Raw genomic sequence first — 19751 nt, forward strand, 5'->3', positions numbered from 1 at the left:
CATAACGAAAAGAGCACTGTGCCTACAGTAAAACCTCTAAGGGCTCTATCATGCTGTGGGGCTGCTTTGTTGCCTCTGGTACTGGAAACACTGAATGTATCAAAGGATTGATAAAATCAGAAGATTACCAAGGCATTCAGAGCTAAATGTGTTACCCAGTGTCAAAAAACTAGGTCTGAGGCAAAGGTCTTGGGTCTTTCAGCAGGACAACGACCCAAAGCACACATCCAGCAGCACTAAAGAATGGTTGAAAAGGAAAATATGGACTGATTCAAACTGGTCATCAATGAGTCCTGACCTAAGTCACATTGAAAACTTGTAGAGAGAGCAGAAATCTGCCATTGACAAAAAACCTCCTGCAAACTTAAAATGTTACTCCCCACCACTGATTTTAAGTCAATGTAATTTAGGATGTAAAACAATCATTAAAAACTATTTGACAGCTGTGATGCAGTTTTTTATGCCAAGACTAAATTAAATACAGAGCATTTATATCTGTGCACTACTCGGACACATTAATACAGGATTTAAGGGATGACTGTCACTCTAGGAGACTGAGACTGATTAACATTTTATTGCCCTCAAAACACACCACTGAGCATCTGTTTTGAATATAATTTAACGGTATTTGGTGTAGAACCAAAAACTCAACTTTATTTCAGTCTTATATAAATGGTTCTTCTCTGAGCGAGGATTCCATACATTGAAATCTGGCACAGATCTTAGCTCCCTGGAACGGCACCACGAATGCAGCATGTCACACACCGCACGCACAACTTCAGCATCCGCACAGTTACCAGATATCACAATGACAAGCTAACTTTTTGATTGCTATGGCTGACATCCACTGTGATGTCTTTTAGATGAGAACTATTCGGTCCTTGCAGACGGAGTGGATTATTTGACAAAAGTAGCAGTGCAGTGCTCCTGACACAGACATGTGGGCTGCAGGCCTTTTTTCTGGTCACTCAGCACTTTGGCTATTTCTCATTTCTCAGCTGTTTCTACCTTTCCAAGTCCTTGCTGATCTGAAACAAATTAACTCCTTTTTTGGTCGCTTTCAGAAGTGTTTATTTACAAAAGGGCAGCGCAGCATGGGACCTTTGATGTGGGGCTCGCTAGATTAAATGAATTTACAACTTGCTGTTTAAAGATTTCATCAATACTCTGAAGCTTGGCTCGATTCTCACGCAGTCTGACTTTGGCTGGGATACAAATGCTCCCACAAAGCTTCAATCCATTTCACAAGTTTACAGGAAGATCTAAGGCTATCATCTGCTTTCAGATGAACTCAGTAGATCAGATCACTGTCCACCTACTACACAATTAATGATAATCATTCACCTATCATGGATATTGCAGTCACTGGTTCATCTGTAGTATTTCTCACTATTGCGAGAATATTGGGAGTACTCACTAGACGTGTAGATGTAACCATATTAAAAATATACCTTGTCGAAATACAATATTCCTTTGAAATATATTTTATGAAGTATTGAATTTTCCATTTTTTAAGGTAGGTTGTGCTCCAGCCAGTGGGAAATATGCCCCCTAACAAAAGAATACACATTAACCAGTTTTGATTTAATTAATGTCTGGGTTCGGTGATTTTTGTGTGCTCTTAATAAATGGCTTTACAAAGCTCTAATAAGAAGACCTGCGGGTCCTAGACAGTCACACTGCAGCTTCAAGCTATCAGTCAAAATTCATAAAAGTTAAAATGAAGATTTGAACATTTCAAGCAGGATTTGACTGGTTACAATGAAAATTGCAGGTAATGTAAGTTTAGTTTAGGATTTTAATTTGATTTATGTTAATAGCAATCAGCTCTGAAGAACTAACATGACAGCTCACATGAGCTCATGTTTCATAATAAGTAGACATTTGCAGTTCAGTTGAAATCAGAATGAATTAAGCCGTGAAAGAGATTCAGGATTACTGTGTATGATGCCTTGCTGAGGGCAGGAGGTCGTCAGAACAGGTCTACTTCGAAATAAAGTCTCTTTCCAGGTAGACGTGTTGTATTTCCTTAGTCTATTTCAAATATGAGAGACGCAAAATAAATACTATGAAAGAAACTATGGGGTTATTTCTATAAAAAACAGTTCTCTGATTAGCATGAATTATTCTCTGACCATGTTAACACCTACTGTGGGAGTAAAGAAATGTCTTTGAGGGTGAGAAATAAAAGTTAGTCACTTCTACTTACAGTGTAAGAATAAAATCTTTAAGAGCAGCTCTTAATTGATCACATGACATCCATTAAGAGACAAAGATTCATCCTACATCTGCTCCATTTCTTTATCTAGTGATAGTTATACTGCAAAATAATGTTCGTAATTAAGTTTTATTTGTGTAAAATCCTTGGAGCTGTTGTAATGATTTTTTTCATAATAACAATGTACTGAATGACAATGTGACTGTGAGAGATGTTGCTTGTAGTGATGAACCTACAGAGAATCATCACCTGAATCTGCAGCTCCCCTCTGCCTTATTGAGTTGTCTAGTGAGTTTCAGCTGTTTTACTGTTTTGGCTCTCTCAGTGTTATTTTCAGCAGCAAAAACTCAACAACCCACTGTACCTATACCACTAAAACAGCAGACAGTCACAGTTAGTGATTCTCAGCCTAATATAGTGGATAATTTAGCAGCTAAAACGCCAGATATTTCCCTCAGGATCTGGTAGAGACCAAAAACAGAGCTTAAAAAAGTGTATATTGGATTTAAATTTGTCAGATGCCCAGAAATACAAATGCAAATAAATGAATGTTATTGAAATGAAAAAATGTGGCCCCATAACTGCTGGGTTCAACATATCAACTTAAAAGATGCCAGTGTCGTGTTCACAACCTATTTCCACTGCCTTCAAGTGGCCAAAAAAATCAGTTATTGCACTTGTTTGATCAATCCGGTGGGAATTAGCACATGAACAACAATCTAATATACATGTAAATATATAGATTGGGATGAAATAGATCAGCTGAAATGGAAGCAAAAAGAAAACCAAACAGGAACAGCAGAGAAATCATTTTGTACAGCCAGTGTGAAGCATGTGTCAGAGTCTCTGTACTGCATCAACTTTTAGCCAACTTTTTGAAGATCATTTTTAAATAGTAAGAAATTTGATAAAGAGCATTTATTCTTCATTTTAAACTTCATCTTATCTTTTTCTTTTTTTAAATTGTGATTTTGATACAGACTACATAGATTTTACTCTTAAAATATGCTCCATAAAAAAGCAATTTAAAACTCATAAATCACATTTTCTTTAGCAAATCTGAACTGACAGCCAGAGCTTTACCTTGATGAATTTACTGCCAGGTTATAAGTTATATGGGCGAACATGAAATTAGCTTCATGCAGCTTTGTACAAATCACTGAGTTTAAACTACTGACACAGTTGAGAGATAAAAGTGCCACCTTTTGAAAAAGCCAGTGTCTACACAATCTGAACGACCCTACTTGTCACAGCGATCCCATCTAATCAGCTCTTCATCACCAGCTCAGCCCTGCTCGTGTAGCCCATGTTCCTTTTGTTGAGACAACAGGGGGCTTTTCGACTGAAATGCCCGGGTGATGAATTTATAATGAGGCGTAAAAGCATGTGCAAACCATCTGATGTTCATGTAAAAAAAGATTAGAGCAATCTGGATTGAACTTTGAATTTTTTGGCTGATGTTTAAAAACCGTTTTTACTTCACCCCAACATCAGTGTCACGTTGTGATGTGCATGTGAAGTTAAAGCAGCTGACTGTCCCTGTATTTAGTCTGTTTTATCATTTGTTTGCATGTTTACAGGAGGGATTGGAAGAAATATGGAGAGAATTGTTACAAGGGAATTTCCAAACTGTACTAATGTCTAAGACATGCGCTCTGTTGCCCAGTAAGTACAGATTGTTGTGTTACAGTTGTGCTGAAATTGTTTGCATTGTTTTCATTTGTTTATTTCTTTCACGCTGATAGCTGCTATCGTTCAAAGTCATGTTTTTAACTCACATGGATAGAGTAAGTATCTAGTTTACAATACTTGATGAAGATCAGTACACCAAGCCAGACTCTGGGGCCTCTAGTTTGAGGGCGGTGAATTGCTACAGTACCCGACACAAAACGTCCAATTAGTATCAGGAATCCTTTGCTCTTTACCACCGCCATGGCTGTGACATTACTAATTTGGGTATGTTATGGCCAATTTTTTACTCCCTGTGACATCAACATGGTTCTTCATTAGGATAATATACAGATAGGAGGCACAGACTGAGTCACTAAAGTAAAATACCTCAAAAGCTTCGACACTACCGTAAGAACCAGTCTGCGAAAAATATTGATGTAATGTAAATGAGGAAAGGTTAGCACAAGAGAGAGAATGTGTAGGCTTTACTGTACAGGTTTGATAAAGTCACTTTAAATTCAGCATCGGATTTCATGAGTCACTTTACAGACATTTAGACCCTCAAGCCATTATAATATAATATAATAATATCCAGGACTTGAAAGGATCAACTAATTTATCGTAATAAAAAAAAAAATGTTTCTGAAACCTCACGGTACTTGTTAATGTTTCCCTCTGTCACACAAAATGAAACGAGAGGCTATAAGATTAGCCAAGTGTAACCATTTTATGTTGTCTTGCTAATAATTTTGCCTTTTTCTTTTACATCCTGAATGAATAATAAAACCCCAAACGACAGAGTTGTCAGTGAAGGCAGAACAAAATGTTGCTCTGCCTCCATGCGACAGAAATACAATTAACAGGTCATTTTAGGTTTAGCCATCATCTTGATATGACACTTTATTCTCTGGATAAACATTAACATTTACCGCCCTATAACTAGAGGTCTTTGATTTGTAAATATAATGAATATATATATAAAAATGTTGAAATCTGACTGTTGTGAAAGCTTCTAAGAAAGAACTGTGTTGTTGGTTTTGCTCTGTAAGATAACATGGTGCTTTCAATGACTTATCTTTCACATGATGGTACAAAACAAAACCTTGATATATGAGAATGGAAGTCTGGCCTTAGAAGTGGAAAATACAGAAACTTGTACATAGAATAAGATGGAATGTAAATCTATACAGTAGCTTCATCCTACTTTATTGTAAACAGGAAGTAGTCTGTTTCCATGACCTTCAGTCTCACAACAAGCTGTATGTCCTTTTTTTTTTTATTATTTATTAGATTTTTTTTTTTTTACAGTAGCATGCCCTAATTATCTGTGATAAGAGACTTAAGACTATATTAGGGTGAGCAAGTACTGTACATATATATAAATATATATATATATATATATCTCATGGTGATTTTAAAGTTTAATTAACACATTAAACTAATTATTAAACACACTGTCTAATAGTCTAGTTGTGCAATTGCCCAGAAGTTGTGCATGATCTGATCTACTGTTGCTTTTTGTGGATGATATAAAAATCGTCTTGTTTTGAATCATATTTCTTACTGTGAACAAATTGCCATTTTGAAATTGTTCAAAATAAATGTATTTTTTTATGGAATTATGTTTTTCTATTACGCATGCACCTACAGTTTGTGTTGTAACGGATTATGTGAGATATTAATACGATTTACACTTTTTTTTTTCCTGTAGCAAAAGGAGGGCAAGACAGACTTTTTGGCTGTCAGTGAATGAGAAATTACCATGTTGTCATGATCATGAACCTGGAAACAAATGGGCTCACGAAGCTCTGTTTTTACGACATTGCCAGTCTTATCTGAAGCGCAGGTTCCTTGTAGCAGACGGTGTATCATTCTCAGCCTACCACTTATAATGATCCCAAAGAAGTTCTGAGGGTCGACTTTAATGGGCAGAAGTGTGATAACACCCATGTGAAGATTCCCATCCGACACTTAGACTGAGCTTCATTTTACCTCCATCACTCAAGTTGCCATTTACAGACGGTTTTCTATTTAATGTGGACAATTACTGAGGCTGAAGTCGAGTGATGAGAAACAGGTGATTTTGTAAAGAACTGCTTGTGTCACCATTGCTCTCTTTCCATTCTTTTTTGAAAAAAAAAATGAAAAGAAGTCTTGCACACTAAAATGGCTTATAGACACCGAGGTTAGAGGACAGCACTGTGCGGCTGATTGGCTGAAATAACTCTTCACACTCAAAACCGTAGCAACAAGGCCCTTGTTCCTCTGTTTTGCATTTTGTTTGCCACTTCAACAGCTTCATATCACGCACCAATCTTCATCACTCCAACAGCCATCAGTGCCCCGAGAGTCTTATTCTCGCTCCTGCTCTCAGTCTGAATTAACACCAAGGCCTTTCTCTAACTGCCCTGGGATGTTCAGCGGCGCACAATCAAATTGAACGGTGACAATCACTAATGGATGATTCGTGGCAGCCAGACGCCGTAATGTAGCACTCAATGAAAGGAAACATGCTCATCAATTTCACACTGTGGCTAACACAATATTGCTGTGGGTTATTGTTGTGGGACATTTTTCATTCAAGGTGCTACCCAGTCTGGGTAAATCTTCCTTGACTTTGTGTGTGTGTGTGTGTGTGTGTGTGTGTGTGTGTGTGTGTGTGTGTGTATGTGTCGATTTCCTGGAGAGGAGATAATTAATTTGTAGCACAGTGGGAGAGCCAAAGAACTAGCCCATTAGAATCACTCCAGGCTATTTGGTGCTTTTCATTGTCCTCCCGCTCGGCCCCACTGTATCATGCAAATGGCTGCACTGAAACTTTGCACATGCTAAGCAGAGAAACTTCAACAGTGAGAGTCCCCGTTGATCAAAACTTTCAATTTGTGATTGAGTCACAGTCAGATAAGGTGGAGTCATAGTTTCTCCCCTTCATGAGGTCTGTTGATTGAGTTGCGCCGCAGACGCCTCCATGGATTTTAACAGATCGAAGACAGGGAAAATAAGCTGTTTATGCTCTTAGAAATGACTTTTACAACCAGCCACACTGAATTAATGTTTGTGTTTCTGCTTTATTCTGCAACCATGGTTACTTCTGCAAGGTCAAATGAAGAACACAGTAACAACCCACTGAATAATCACATCACTTGTAATGAATGAGTCGTCTAGCCTCTTGAGAAATGGAAAATACCGCAGTTCACATTTCTAACATTTCATTTTTCTCTTAATTAAGACATATTTTAAGTATTTAAGTTGAAAGATCGAAAAAAAAACATCATGCAAATATGTTCACAATCGTATTCACAGGTTGATTAGTGGGACTACAAAAAAAAATTCTGTTAAATAAATATCAAGCACAAAATAAAACTCTTCTGATGATCGGCGTGGAGAGGCAGAGTTCGTCTGATGAAGAGTACGAGTTTATTTATGCTTCAGGCTCAATCGGAGGATTGGAGGGAAGAAGTATGGAGAAGCCTCTAGTCAATTTGTCTTACTGACATATGATGCTGACAACATTTAAAAAGAAAAGTTTGATGAAGAAGAACTTCAGTACTTATCCCAAAGAGACAGCAGCTGACCAAAGCTCTGTGCGTAGGCTGAGCCATGTTGACAGGAGATACGTCTTCTCTATCTCTGCGTCCCTCGCAGCAAAGGAGATGAACAAATCTTCAGCCTTTTGTCCGCCGAGTCCTTGGGGGCAAACCTAGCACACAGACTGCAGGCTCCTCTGCTTCACTGTAAACTGAGGAAATGTCAGGTGGAGATGCTGGTATCAATGTGGCTAATATGAACAGTCAAGAATAAATAAAAGGTATTTCAAGACAACCCCCCCAAAAAAAGAGCATGTTTCCATTCAAACCTGGTGCTGTTTCAATGTTGTACTTTACCTTTAAGAGGGCACCACAACCTTCACAGTGAGATCAGTTCAAAGAAAAACAACAAAAGCTTCAGAAATATCTTGTAACTGTGTCAAGGCATCTTTTTTAAAATGTCTGGTTGTAAATCTAGTAGCGAATAAACCTTGAACTAATAACTAATTAAAACTAATGTGAGACTGTGCCACTTTTTCTTTTTTTTTTTTTTTACTGCATTACAGCAAGTGTCTCTTTGTTAACACAGTAATTATTCAGAAGATTCACATTTTGTTTTCCCATCTAGAAACCAGAATGTACAAGAAATGCTCCTGGCATCAAATAAATATGGAGCACAAGTTTAAAAGTCATTGCATTGTTTAACAGTCAAATTGACTGTAAATCAATCAAATACAAGAATGCTGCTGCAATAATATTCCATATGCATGATTCAGATTCAAGGATTTTTTTTGTGTAATCTGTTTTAAAGTAGGTTTAACATTTATGATGCTAGCCTTCATTCCAGTGTCACTAAAATAACTTATTTAAGTCTCCTAAACAAGAGGGATTGCTCAGTTTCTCATCGACTGTATACACCTATCTAGTACACCCACTTTAATCTGCTGTTCTTATTTTTGTTATGACACATATAATATTTTGAGCGGGAAAGAGACAGACTTGATGGAATACACAGATCTGGGACTAGAAGCCCTCCTCCATCTCCTGGATATTGCAAGCTTTCATTTGATGAGACTCTGGTGATAAGATTTACTGATTGTACAGAGCTTAATGAATCTGTGTCCCTCACTGTCTCACTCAGATAAGCTATTTCCACATAGTTAAACAAAGTAAACTTCACAAACACAAGCCCGAAGAACAGAAATCAAAGCATATTTTGAGACATTATTACACATCACTTCTGTTCCGCTGTTTGACATTTTCATATTTGAGCAGACGCAGCTGTAACTAGCTGAGACAAATAACTTTTACTTCTTCCATTATGGATGTACATTATTTACATAAAAAGATCATTGTCCTTGCAAAAATACAAGTATTTTCAGTCAAAAAGTGTCCCTTTTCAAGACGCAAGTATAAATCTGTACAGTCTCCTCAGAGGGATTAGGCAGCACAGTGTGAACTGGTCCATCCATGCATGGGTAGCAAAACACTCGAGACCATTCATTGTGACCGTGGTTTCATAGCTTGCTGGAAGTAACTGCCAAAGAAGATGTATTGCTTTTGAGTCGGTCATAGACTCTCAACATTAAAACACATGGGGCGCTTCATCAGAGAGCTTGATGTCTGTGTGAGATGGCAGGTAGCCTGGCAAGGGAGAAGAGAGGAAAAAGACAGAGGAGGAATTTTATGTAGCTATTTGCATGCGGGTGTATTTTTGCAGGCAAACACATTTATCTTGGGCGGGTCGATTGTTTAGCTACGGGTAGAGGTAAATCAGCTGGAACCTCATAGATATTTCTTGATGAAAATGCTTTCACCACTCCGCTACTTTCCTGATGCACTAATTATTTTATTGGGTCAAATAATTCACCTCGACATTTCATCACTTTAGCCTGCACTTGATTGTGTTTCACTTACCTGTGAATACTAATACCGCGCTATGTCAAATTCAGCTTGGCAAACACATAAATATTCAGGACGTAATAATAACTGTATCTTGGCAACTCAAATGATAACACCAGGGGAGGAAGAGTCGCATCAGCACTTATTAATAAGTGAATACCAGGTATTTCTTCCTCGTCGATGAGCTTCAACTTATGACCGCTGTTTGCCAGAACTTTCTTTGCTGTACTAAAGGATCAGATCAAACATTTTCTCAGTGATGAAGGAAGTGGCGTTTATGGTGTGCACAGCATTTAGCAATTAGATTAAAAAAGCATTTAAAAAAAGCATTTCGCAATAAGATTAAAAAAATTCAACAGCAACATGTTTTTCCAGTAACAATGTCCTGGTTAAGGTATGGTCACATTTGCCTTCTGTCCAATCAAACTGCTCCACAATCAAATCCCCAAAAAGGATATGAATGTCACCAGTGTGCTGTGGTGATGAACAGATATGAGCAGAGTGATCACCAGCTGTAAGTGGTTTACAATAGTGACGCTGCAGTTTGTAGCCTGGTAGTGTAGCATTGTGCTAAACCAGATAACAGCACATTGCTACTTTGTTTTTATTTCTTTGTGGAGCATAATATAAAATAGTGTGTGTGCATGTTAGCCTGAATTAGCTTTAGCTAGGTGTGCCTAATAAACTGAGTGTCTGTTTATGTGCAAAATTTCAAGCAAATTGTAGCTACAATAACAGCAAGAGAAGGTTCTCCTGATAATGGATCTCATTTTGCATTTGAATGTGAATAGCCAAATTCACAAGAAAAAGTTGAACAAAGTAAATTTGCCAGAGGTGACCAGGAGGTTGCTACAAAACAAGAAGAAACATCCATGAATTTTTCAGGCAAACTGGCTTCAAATTAAGTAAAAGGAAGATGGAGTGAAAATTCACCAGCTTATACTTTCACAATTTTTCTATTCACTTTGAATAGTTTTTATACAAACTACTTTCTACTTAAGAAATAGTTCCAGTAAAAAAAGAAAAAAACTGCTCTGTGGATTATCCAGAGTAATAGGGAAACAGTTCAAGGAAAGACATGTTGATATTGATTCTTCTAAATGTGATTCTTTCTCTTTTCCTTTTTCCAATTCTGTCACTACAAATAATGAAATTCCAGCCACCTCCACAGTGTTGGTGTGGCTGCTGGAATCACAGAGATTGATATCTCAATACAAATAAAAACCACTAGATACCACTAGATATAATACACAAAATGTTTTTTATCATACGAGTGAATTGACCCTTTAAGTGATTCCAACATTACCAACATTTTGGTGGCTTTGGAAGGTGATACATTCAATGCAGGTGGTGATTAACTGACCTCCTTACAGGTCTAAAACACAACAGCATGTAAACAACAGACCTTCAAAATCCAACACAAGAGCCGGAAAATACCAATCTGAGTAAACCCTGTGGGTTCTTGAGGTCTGGCTGTAGCTCTAAGGAGGAAAACTAGACACACACCTCTGCTTTTTGAGTCCAACTGTACATCCACACGATCCAGTGAGGTCAGCTTTTCCCCCTCAGGGTTTGGGACTGCTATGGAGGTCACTGTTGGGATGACCTCTTGTTCTTTGTCAGGCTGCTCCGCTGTGTATGTGTTGATGCCTGGGATCTTCCTGTAGGTTATGCAGGGGAGAAAAGAAAAAAAAAAAAGATTAAAAAAAAAAAAAAAAAACAAGTTAATGGAAACCTGCCATCAGGTCTGTTTCACTAATGCTTTCACTAAGCATAATGTGTCACACACTATTTTTAACTGTTAAGAATGGGAGAGGATTGCTTGAAAGCTGGAAACTAGGGCATTTTGCATTCCACTGGGCATTGCTCTCTCACTTTCATATTGTTCACCTCAGTTTTCAATCAATTTTTCATCCCCTCAGATGCACCCCCAATTCTGCTTAAAACTAACATCTTGCATTTCTAATTTCAGATTTTTCCCCTTGTGACTTTGTGCCGCAGCTGGTGCTGTGACATTTGAGGCAGCCTTTGAAACTCAAAGTTGATTTCTTAATGTCGTAATTATAATCCTGAAAGTTAGAGTTAAGTAATGTTTTACTTTATAATGAGTAAAGATTCTACAAACTACTGAGGAAGTAAACCATCCCCCTGTGATTGGCATGGGATTACCTGCAGCAGAGGATGCTATTTACTGTATGTCCCTCACTGTATAATATATGTTGTCTCAGGACTTATCTCCTCAACCTTTCCTGCCATTCTGCAGAGTATGCCTCACCTTGAATGGCTGTGTTTAGCATTTCTGAAAGGTCAACCCTCACATTGTCAGATAGATGAATATTGATAACTGCAGGACTCTGACACCCATTCAGCACTGTGGGAGAATTGATTAGACTGTCATTCCCTGTAATATTCTGCAGATTGAGACAGAGGGGAATTGTCTTCTTCCTCAAGCTATTATTGTGCTGCGAGTGTCCATAACTCAGAGATATATGGTGTCTGAATACTTCTGGAAAGTTTTAGCAGTTCAGCAGTGAGGTGCTTGCTTGTAGATAATGGGACCGACTCTAAATAGAGCCATTATGCAAACACACACACACACACACACACACACACACACACACACAAATAAAACAACAATATCACATCTATCTTATGGTCGATATTTGCAATGATGTGAGGCTGACAATCTGAGGATTCATTTTCAACCGTTTTCCCTTTGACTGTGCTCTATATGTGGTTGCAATATCCAATATCCATTATATACTGTACCTTTTAAATTTATATATTACAAAGACGGCCAAGCCCATCAGTACGACTGAAACGAGCATGATGACTGCAGTGCCGCTGTGGCCACTATCACTGCTGTCCACAAGAGGAGCTTTGAAGGAGAAACAATAGAAAGAGAAACTCAGAGCACATCCAGGCCAAAGGAGGAGAAATTAATATTTTCATCTTATATGAGTATAACTTACATAATAATCCTATTATGTAACAAGCCGGAATCACCACTGTCTTATTATGCTGACAATATTTGAGAATCATGACCAAGAGAGCTAATGTCCAATCAACACTTTCATCTTTTCTTTATGGTTTAGTTTACTTTATTTCACCAGGATAATCCACTCACTATCAATACAGCTCCCCAGGGTATTAACATGTATTACAACATGTATTAAGCTTAGTTTGTTTGCTTGTAGTCCTACAATTCATCTTCATCTCCAAACAGGAAGAGCTGCACAAAGTCTGGCCTCAAATTTAGAGACAACCACCAGAAATGCAATTTTTTCCTAAAAATGGATTGGACTGTTCAGGCAGGTGTGCGGCAGATGCAAGCGGACTCACCCGGAGACAGCCGCGTGGCATACACGTTCACCTGCACCCCCGGTTTGAGTGTGAACTGGATGAGGTCTTGGTTCAGAGCACTTAGCAGAACCTGAGAAAGCTATGAGGAGTGACCGAGCAGAGAAGACTCTGTTAGCAGCGGCTGCACAGCAATATTCAACAGTCATCAATATTTCAGGTGCAGTCATTTCATCCAACAGCCCTGAATTATGAATCAGAATTTTTGCTCCCTTCTAAAGAGGAGCAAATGTTGATCTGACACGCGGAAAACCAAACCTGCTGCGGCGAAACCCAGCAGCCTTTTATAAGCGATGGAAACCCTATCAGGTAAAAGGGCAGTCTGCCTATAGTGTGGCAGTGACATTTAAGAAAAAAAATGATCTTTTGCTATTTCTGTCACATGGGGGGCTTTCTTTAGTACACCTATTTCCAAAACAACATGATTAACCAATGTAAAAGTTCAGTGAGGCAAAGGTATTGAAAATCAAAGGATGTCCTATTATCGTAAAATTGCCGTTTTAAATTTTCCCCCTGAAGTGCCTCAAGTTCTTCTGCTTTTCACACCTAGATGAAGCAGTCATTTAACAAGAGACCAAAATGCCTTCCTGGAGCCCATTTGAGTCCTTAGCCATGCCTCACTAATTCCATCTCGCTCTTTCTAAAATCTTTCCACTGGTTAAAATTAGACTGCTCTACACAGTATGAATAATTACTTTTTGTTCTAGTGGCATATCAGGGTCAGTAAATCTATTACACATTTTAATAAGCCGCTCCACGCATACACTCACCACATGCACGTGTGTATGTGTGGGCACACGCTCATTTAGTGCATCCACATTGCAAGTCATTCACTGGAGATGAGAACAGTGAACTGAAGATTTATTACCCCATTGTCTGTGAGGTTCTGCCAGGTAATCAGACAGGCTTTAGATAAATACATCTCTTTAATTCCCAATCCAGGCCGCCTGCCCCAGTTTGTCTCCTTTCTCGATGGTGCCAATTATATGATGCATCAATGTAATTAAATACCTATTAACTTAGTTCAAGACTGACTGTGAGCCAGCAAAATTATGTTTTCTTGTGATACACTGAGGCTGTATCCGTTATGATGAATAAATGAGCATATCTAAGCAGTGCTTATCAGCTCTGTTTAATTGTTTTGTTTATATAGCGAATAGCTTTCTATAACATATGAAATCAGTTTTGAAGATCCAGGAATCTTATTTTACTATAAGTAAATAATAACAACTATGATGCATGAGGGCTTGAAATTATTACGGCTTTATTATCATCTAAAGGTTTATGCAAGTGTTTAAACTTCTAAACGGTGGCGTTATGTACTGAGATGCTCTGTGGGTATTACTCCAGGGCTCTGATGGATGCTGTTTCTGTGCTTTTACATGGGCAGACATTGCCCTCTAGTGTTGACATTATGCATCACTCTCTAAGAGGGAAATACACAGTGAGGGAACATTAAATCATTTAGCATGTAAAGACACAAAATCTAATTTCTGAAAGGTGGAGCTTCTCTGAAACAAAGAGTGCAATCAGAGGGGAAAACAAGTTTTTTTTTTTGTTTGGTGGCAAACAAAAACAATCCTGAATTAACAACTGCATGATTAAACCATTATAAAATCATGATTATGGTAGAATTGAGGAGCAGTTCTTTGATTGAACGACTCTGCGGGTAATCGAAGGGGTTTACTCTAGAAACTAATTAAAAGGGAAGTCTTATGGAGCTATATGAGATAATATCCTATATGCCTGCATGATAATAACTGTGGAGCTGTAACATATTCCTTTTGTTCTCTGTATCTTCACTTAATGGACTGCACCAGAGTTTTTGCATCTTTTACCCCAATTACTACAACAACGTAGAGTCTTCATTACTGCTGACCTTTCCCGAGAAATAACATAGCGTTTTCCCTACCTACCATACAGCCAGTGGTGTCTATTCATTTCGCTGTGGTATGAAAATACTTTTGCAGAGACTTTAAACTTGGCTGACTTTGATAATCCATCACAGTGGGCATTATGTCTGCATTTATTTTTGTCAAAGTTAACCTTATTGCTGTGTGGCGATGGAGTGCAGAGTTTCCAAATCAAGCCGCACTTAAAACTGTGTTACACCGCGACGATAATGTAACTTTGACAAATATAAATGTGGACATGATGCTCATTGTGATGTATTGCCTCACCCAAACAAGCTTTAAGACGCTACAAGTTGATTTTCATACCGGACTGAAATGAATGGAAACCAGTAGCTGCCTGGAAGGGGAGGAAAAGGGATTCAAATGTATGTGAAATGCAAAACATTTCATAAAAGAACTGGAAAGTAATCAGTGAGGATGCAAATTACGTTTGATATTCAGCCTCTTGTATAAAAGATTTTGAATCTCACAAGGGAAAGAAAATGGGCCAGGCAACAGAGTCATAAAGGGGAAATAAAAATAAAAAAAACAAGCAAAAAAAACTGTGATATCCAACTTTCCAGGTAGTCAGAGATAAGAGAGGAGGCATCTGCGCAAGTCCGAGTACCTGTTCACTTTTTTAATTACAGTGCGCACACACTTTGTCAGTACTGTGCACAAACAAGGAGGAAGGGCAGTTAAGATGTAAACTTTTCTTTGAAACGCCTCTCGAATATGTGAAACCTTGAAAAAAAAAAAAAAAACTTCAAGTATCTCCAGGCCAGAGACTACTTTAGTAAAGAAACTAAACAAGCCGAGGATAGTGGACCTAGTTCGACATATTCAGCACACAGAAGATTAAAGACAACAAGTATCTAATATCAGGATTACAATGGAACACAAAACTGACTCAAAAACTATTCAACTGCCCTTGTCAATAGGAAATAAGATATAAGAGATACTGGAGCATGATTGCATGAATATATGGGAAAGCCAGATGGCAACTCCCGGATAAACTCACAGGATGAATTATCTTTTAGGGCTAGCAAGAAAGCTGTCATGGAAATGGCTGCAGCCAAAACCTCCAACAAAGGATGCAACTGTCAGTGAAATAATCTGTTGGGAGTAACTGACCTTTATCTTGACAATATGAATAATATGTGAAATAATGGAAAATATACTGATATACTGTATTGGTCTATATGTGCCTATTATATGTAACTTCTCACATATGTCATTGAAAAACTGTGTTTTAAAAGTATTGTGTTGTTCCAGTCAATCCACTCATTGACTTGAAAACAATAACAATATTTTATGATGTTCGGTCAAGGTTACATCTTGTGGTGAGAGAAATGACAGAACATCATAAAATATGTTCCCTTTTTAATAAAACAATAGAGCTTAATAGTGTTGTACTGTTTTGAAACTCAAAAGTAAAGAGCATGTTCTCCAGGGACATTCTCTCTGGAGACAGTCTCTTTGACTTCCTCAGCTTGCGCGTGTGCGTGTGCGTGTGCGTGTGTGTGTGTGTGTGTGTGTGTGTGTGTGTGTGTGTGTGTGTGTGTGTGTGGTTTTAATTATCGCAGAAAACCACATTGTAGTGAGCACCTGCCAGGGCCGCTGAAATGATTTGAAGAGACAGTACCTGATCCAGGTGGGCCCACTTTTCATCCGTGGCTCCATCTCTTGACCTCTTCTCAGGCACAATGAAAACCTCGGCCGTGGTTGGTAAGCCCGGTAGTACGGTGACCAGGAGCTGATCCTCACTGATTCCTGTGACCTTTAGTAGTAACAACAAAACCTCATTAAAAACAGGTTTTTAACTGACACTGACACTGTGTGGTGAGATTCTACGCTTTGGCCCTGAAATACGATTCTTGGGGGTTGCCCGTATTAATGAGTAAATACTGTTGGCTTTCTGCTTCATATATCATTTGCCTAAGTACAAGTCAATGTCAAGATATAATGCGTGGATCAACTAAAACATGCAAGTGCAATTTGACAGTCTTTGGTAAAGGCCAGGGCTTTTAGTGCATTTATGCCGTAACCAGAGGTCCGCTGTCAGTTTCCTGGTGTAAACCATGGTAATATCTGACAAGACAGAAGGTCAAAGTGAATGTTTCATACTGAGGGCTACTGTAGGATATATATAGAGCTCAGTATCCAGGTCTTTTACATAACCTGCTGCTTTTTTGACATCCCCGCAGTGTCTGAGATGGAAAACCAGGCGCACTTAACCACAGTTAGGCTCACTTTACTTGAGGTTTTGGTGTTCTCTCAAGGCAATTGCATTCATCTCTCTAAAGTGCAAATGGCAACTGTCATGGCAGAGCTTTTATTGCCCTTTAGTGTTTTGACAAGTTCGGTTGAAAGCTTGTACTGGTAGTAATGATTTGAGATGCTGTGCTACAGAGGGCTGACAAATTAATGGAAAAACCAACATCAAGTGTGTTTGTAAGTTGTTGTTCCAGTTTGACCAAAACAGCTTCATTGATTCCTTGTCATAGATTCTCCAAGTCTCTGAATCCTACCGGAGGGATGAACATCATTCGACCAAAAGAGATTCGCTAATTTTTTGTTTTGATGATGGCGGTGGACAACGGTGTAGAGCGCTGTCTAATGTGTTATTCCAAGATCCCCCAAAGTTGTACAATTGGATTGTGGTCTGGAGACTGTGAAGGCCATTAGTGATGGGCTGATGAAGCCTCGTTGAAAGTGAAAGTGTTTTAACTTGGGACAGGTAGAAATACAACTTTTCAGAGGCCGCATCCTTCAGAGGCTGCATTTGAAGACAAACTGCGTCACAGCAGCACGACTAGGCTGTTTCATTTGGAAGGCTCCTTTAAATGTCGCCGACTTTTCCTGTGTAACAAAGGCTCCAACAGGTAGATCCTTGGGGCCAGAAGCTATCCCAAGATTGATTGCATTCCGGTAATGAACATAATATAGCAGCAAACAATGCCAACAGAGAGCCTGGGGATTACACTTTTAAATTTAAGTATTGGGTTTCAGCTCGGTTGAACATCTAACAACTGTTAAAAAACCGAGGGCCTTAAAACCTCAAGTTTTTGTTAAAAAAAAAAAGTTACATGGTGTCAAGGTTGCTCAGCGATGGAAGTGGTGCTTTGTGATGCAATGGAAAGGGCGAGCGCAGCTGATAATGCAAAGCAGAAATCCTCCGTAGGCCAGGCCGTCTCATTTCTGTTCGGCCTTCACGGTCTACGACGGCAATGAAGGCCACACATTCGTTGGACGTCGTCCCCCGAAGGATGCGGCCCCTGAATTGAGACGTTATTGACTCCTCAAGCTCCTCTTTAACTTCACATCACTAATTTTCATTCTCATTAAACCACCCAGTGAGGCCTTGTTAATTGTATGGCGGCATGTGTATTTGTTATGGCTGCATTCATTTATTCAGGTTTTTCCATTAGTTTATCACATCTGTATGGAGGCATGCAGAGGTGAACAGCTAATTGCACAGCAAGTGAGTTGACAGACACTACCAGACCATTTATCAAGCGGTGGAGTGCAACGCTTGACACAAAACCACATGCATACATTACAAATGCAGAATAACTGAGAATGGAAATGTTAGTGGCTGGTGCAAAGCTGCTAATTGCCGGAGTCAGAATGAGGTCTACTGGAGTAAGCAGCTGAAAAACTGACCTGAACCATGGAGCTCTTCACCACTCTGCAGATGTCCTCTCTCCACTCAGACACCCCAGGGTTCATCTCGTCCAAATTAGAAGAAAAGGCCAAAACATGTGATCGGAAATAATCTGAAATGGTCAGAAATTACATTTTGTTAATGTACTTCCCCATTATGGAGGATCCCTCTTCACAAAAATCCACTTCAGTTTTCAAATAACGCCCCTAACTTTTTGTTGTGGTGGTCACCTGGACAGAGTCAATTCTGTACCTTAATTGTGAGAGGAAAATCATTTTAACAATTAAAAAGAAAGAAAGAAAATGTTTACATACATTCAGGAAAGATAGTTTAATGCATAAATGTAGAAGTTCAGTTATTAGTTGTCTGTGACTTTACAAGTTCTCGTCAAAACATGGACAAATGAAAAGAAAATCTTTTGGGGGAAAAAAAGGCTTCAAAGTCGAGCTAAAAGGTTAATTCTTAACCAATTCTTATTACATGGTCCACTCACTCGAGCTCTCAGCCACATCTCATGGCCTTCATAGGCAATTGGAGTTCGGTCCTTGAGTGGAAACTGGGGTTACTGTCTCACCCACATATATAACCACCTGTTATCACATCCTGTCCTGGAAAAACCAAGTGAGTGGTCCTGTCATCCAGTTTTTGTTTCAGTCAAAAAGCTCTGACTCCACAGTTTTCCCTGTATTGCAGTAAGAGGCTGTTTAAGCGCAATGAGTAAAATAAAATGAGAATGTATGGTTCACCATAAACTGCCACAGTCATTTGGTCCTGATGGACAGTGTTGCCAACTGAAGCCTGAACAGTGACACTGTGGCTTCCCTCCTTGGAGAAAGTGAAGGACATCGCTCCGTCCAGGGTGACAACAGGCTGAAGACAAAGACAAAGACAGAGAGATGTACTGTGACTTGTGAACCTGTCATTGCGTGGTAGAGTGGTAGTGAATGCGAAATTAAGGCTTACCTCTGTTTTGTTATCAAACCACCAGTAATAGATGACTGTCCCCACGTTGCTGGGCTGTAACACTGTGGTGAGATTTACTGCTTTGTTCTTGACGACCACTGAAGGAGCCGAGAGCTGGACCTGTTCAAGTTGACCTTTAGAGAGAAAACACAACAATTCACACCTTCACACCTACTAAAATATGTTAAATGTATGTTTCTACAAATATAAATAATCTGCTTCCATGATGCTCCAACTTCCAACAGTGGCCATGTATTAAGCCATGTTTTGGCACAACAGTGTCTGAGACACAGTGAGCATATGGACGGACCCTGAAGAAGTTGTTGCTTGACAAGTGTATGAGGACAGTTTGATGCTTTTTGCTGCCATTAAAATGTCACCATGGGAATCCATTATAATGAGCTGAATTTAAGCTGACTCCTGTTCTTCTCTGTCAACGAGGAAACAACTAACGGGTGTCTTTTATGCCTACACAGGGTGAGTGACACTCAAAACTTTGGATGGAGTTTTCCGAGTCCCTCTTTAATGAGCCAATTTGAAGTTAATGAAGA

The 19751-nt window shown here is 39.0% G+C and overlaps 2 protein-coding genes across 2 annotated transcripts in view; one reads left to right on the top strand and one right to left on the bottom strand.

Annotated features, from left to right (window-relative positions):
• LOC111649558 (VPS10 domain-containing receptor SorCS3-like) overlaps nucleotides 1–5508 on the top strand; it is a gene marked incomplete at its 5' end in the record, with an annotated part of 25037 nt that extends 19529 nt beyond the window's left edge. The window contains one exon of the mRNA XM_023399314.2: nucleotides 3799–5508. Coding sequence (XP_023255082.1) covers nucleotides 3799–3863 — 65 coding nt within the window. The remainder of the gene's footprint in view (nucleotides 1–3798) is intronic.
• A 1429-nt stretch (nucleotides 5509–6937) lies between these two features.
• The window catches only part of LOC111649557 (VPS10 domain-containing receptor SorCS1-like), a 48617-nt gene continuing 35803 nt past the window's right edge, over nucleotides 6938–19751 (bottom strand). The window contains exons 20-27 of the mRNA XM_023399313.2: nucleotides 19201–19334; nucleotides 18984–19107; nucleotides 18237–18349; nucleotides 16216–16350; nucleotides 12661–12760; nucleotides 12088–12196; nucleotides 10825–10979; nucleotides 6938–9060 (exon numbers count right to left, since the gene is read on the bottom strand). Of these exons, the coding sequence (XP_023255081.1) occupies nucleotides 9002–9060; nucleotides 10825–10979; nucleotides 12088–12196; nucleotides 12661–12760; nucleotides 16216–16350; nucleotides 18237–18349; nucleotides 18984–19107; nucleotides 19201–19334 (929 nt within the window). The 3' untranslated portion in view covers nucleotides 6938–9001. The remainder of the gene's footprint in view (nucleotides 9061–10824; nucleotides 10980–12087; nucleotides 12197–12660; nucleotides 12761–16215; nucleotides 16351–18236; nucleotides 18350–18983; nucleotides 19108–19200; nucleotides 19335–19751) is intronic.

Source organism: Seriola lalandi, unplaced genomic scaffold, assembly GCF_002814215.2.
Source record: "Seriola lalandi dorsalis isolate HSWRI2012SDOR001 ecotype SW California unplaced genomic scaffold, Sedor1 jcf7180002051200, whole genome shotgun sequence".
NCBI classification, from domain to species: domain Eukaryota; kingdom Metazoa; phylum Chordata; class Actinopteri; order Carangiformes; family Carangidae; genus Seriola; species Seriola lalandi.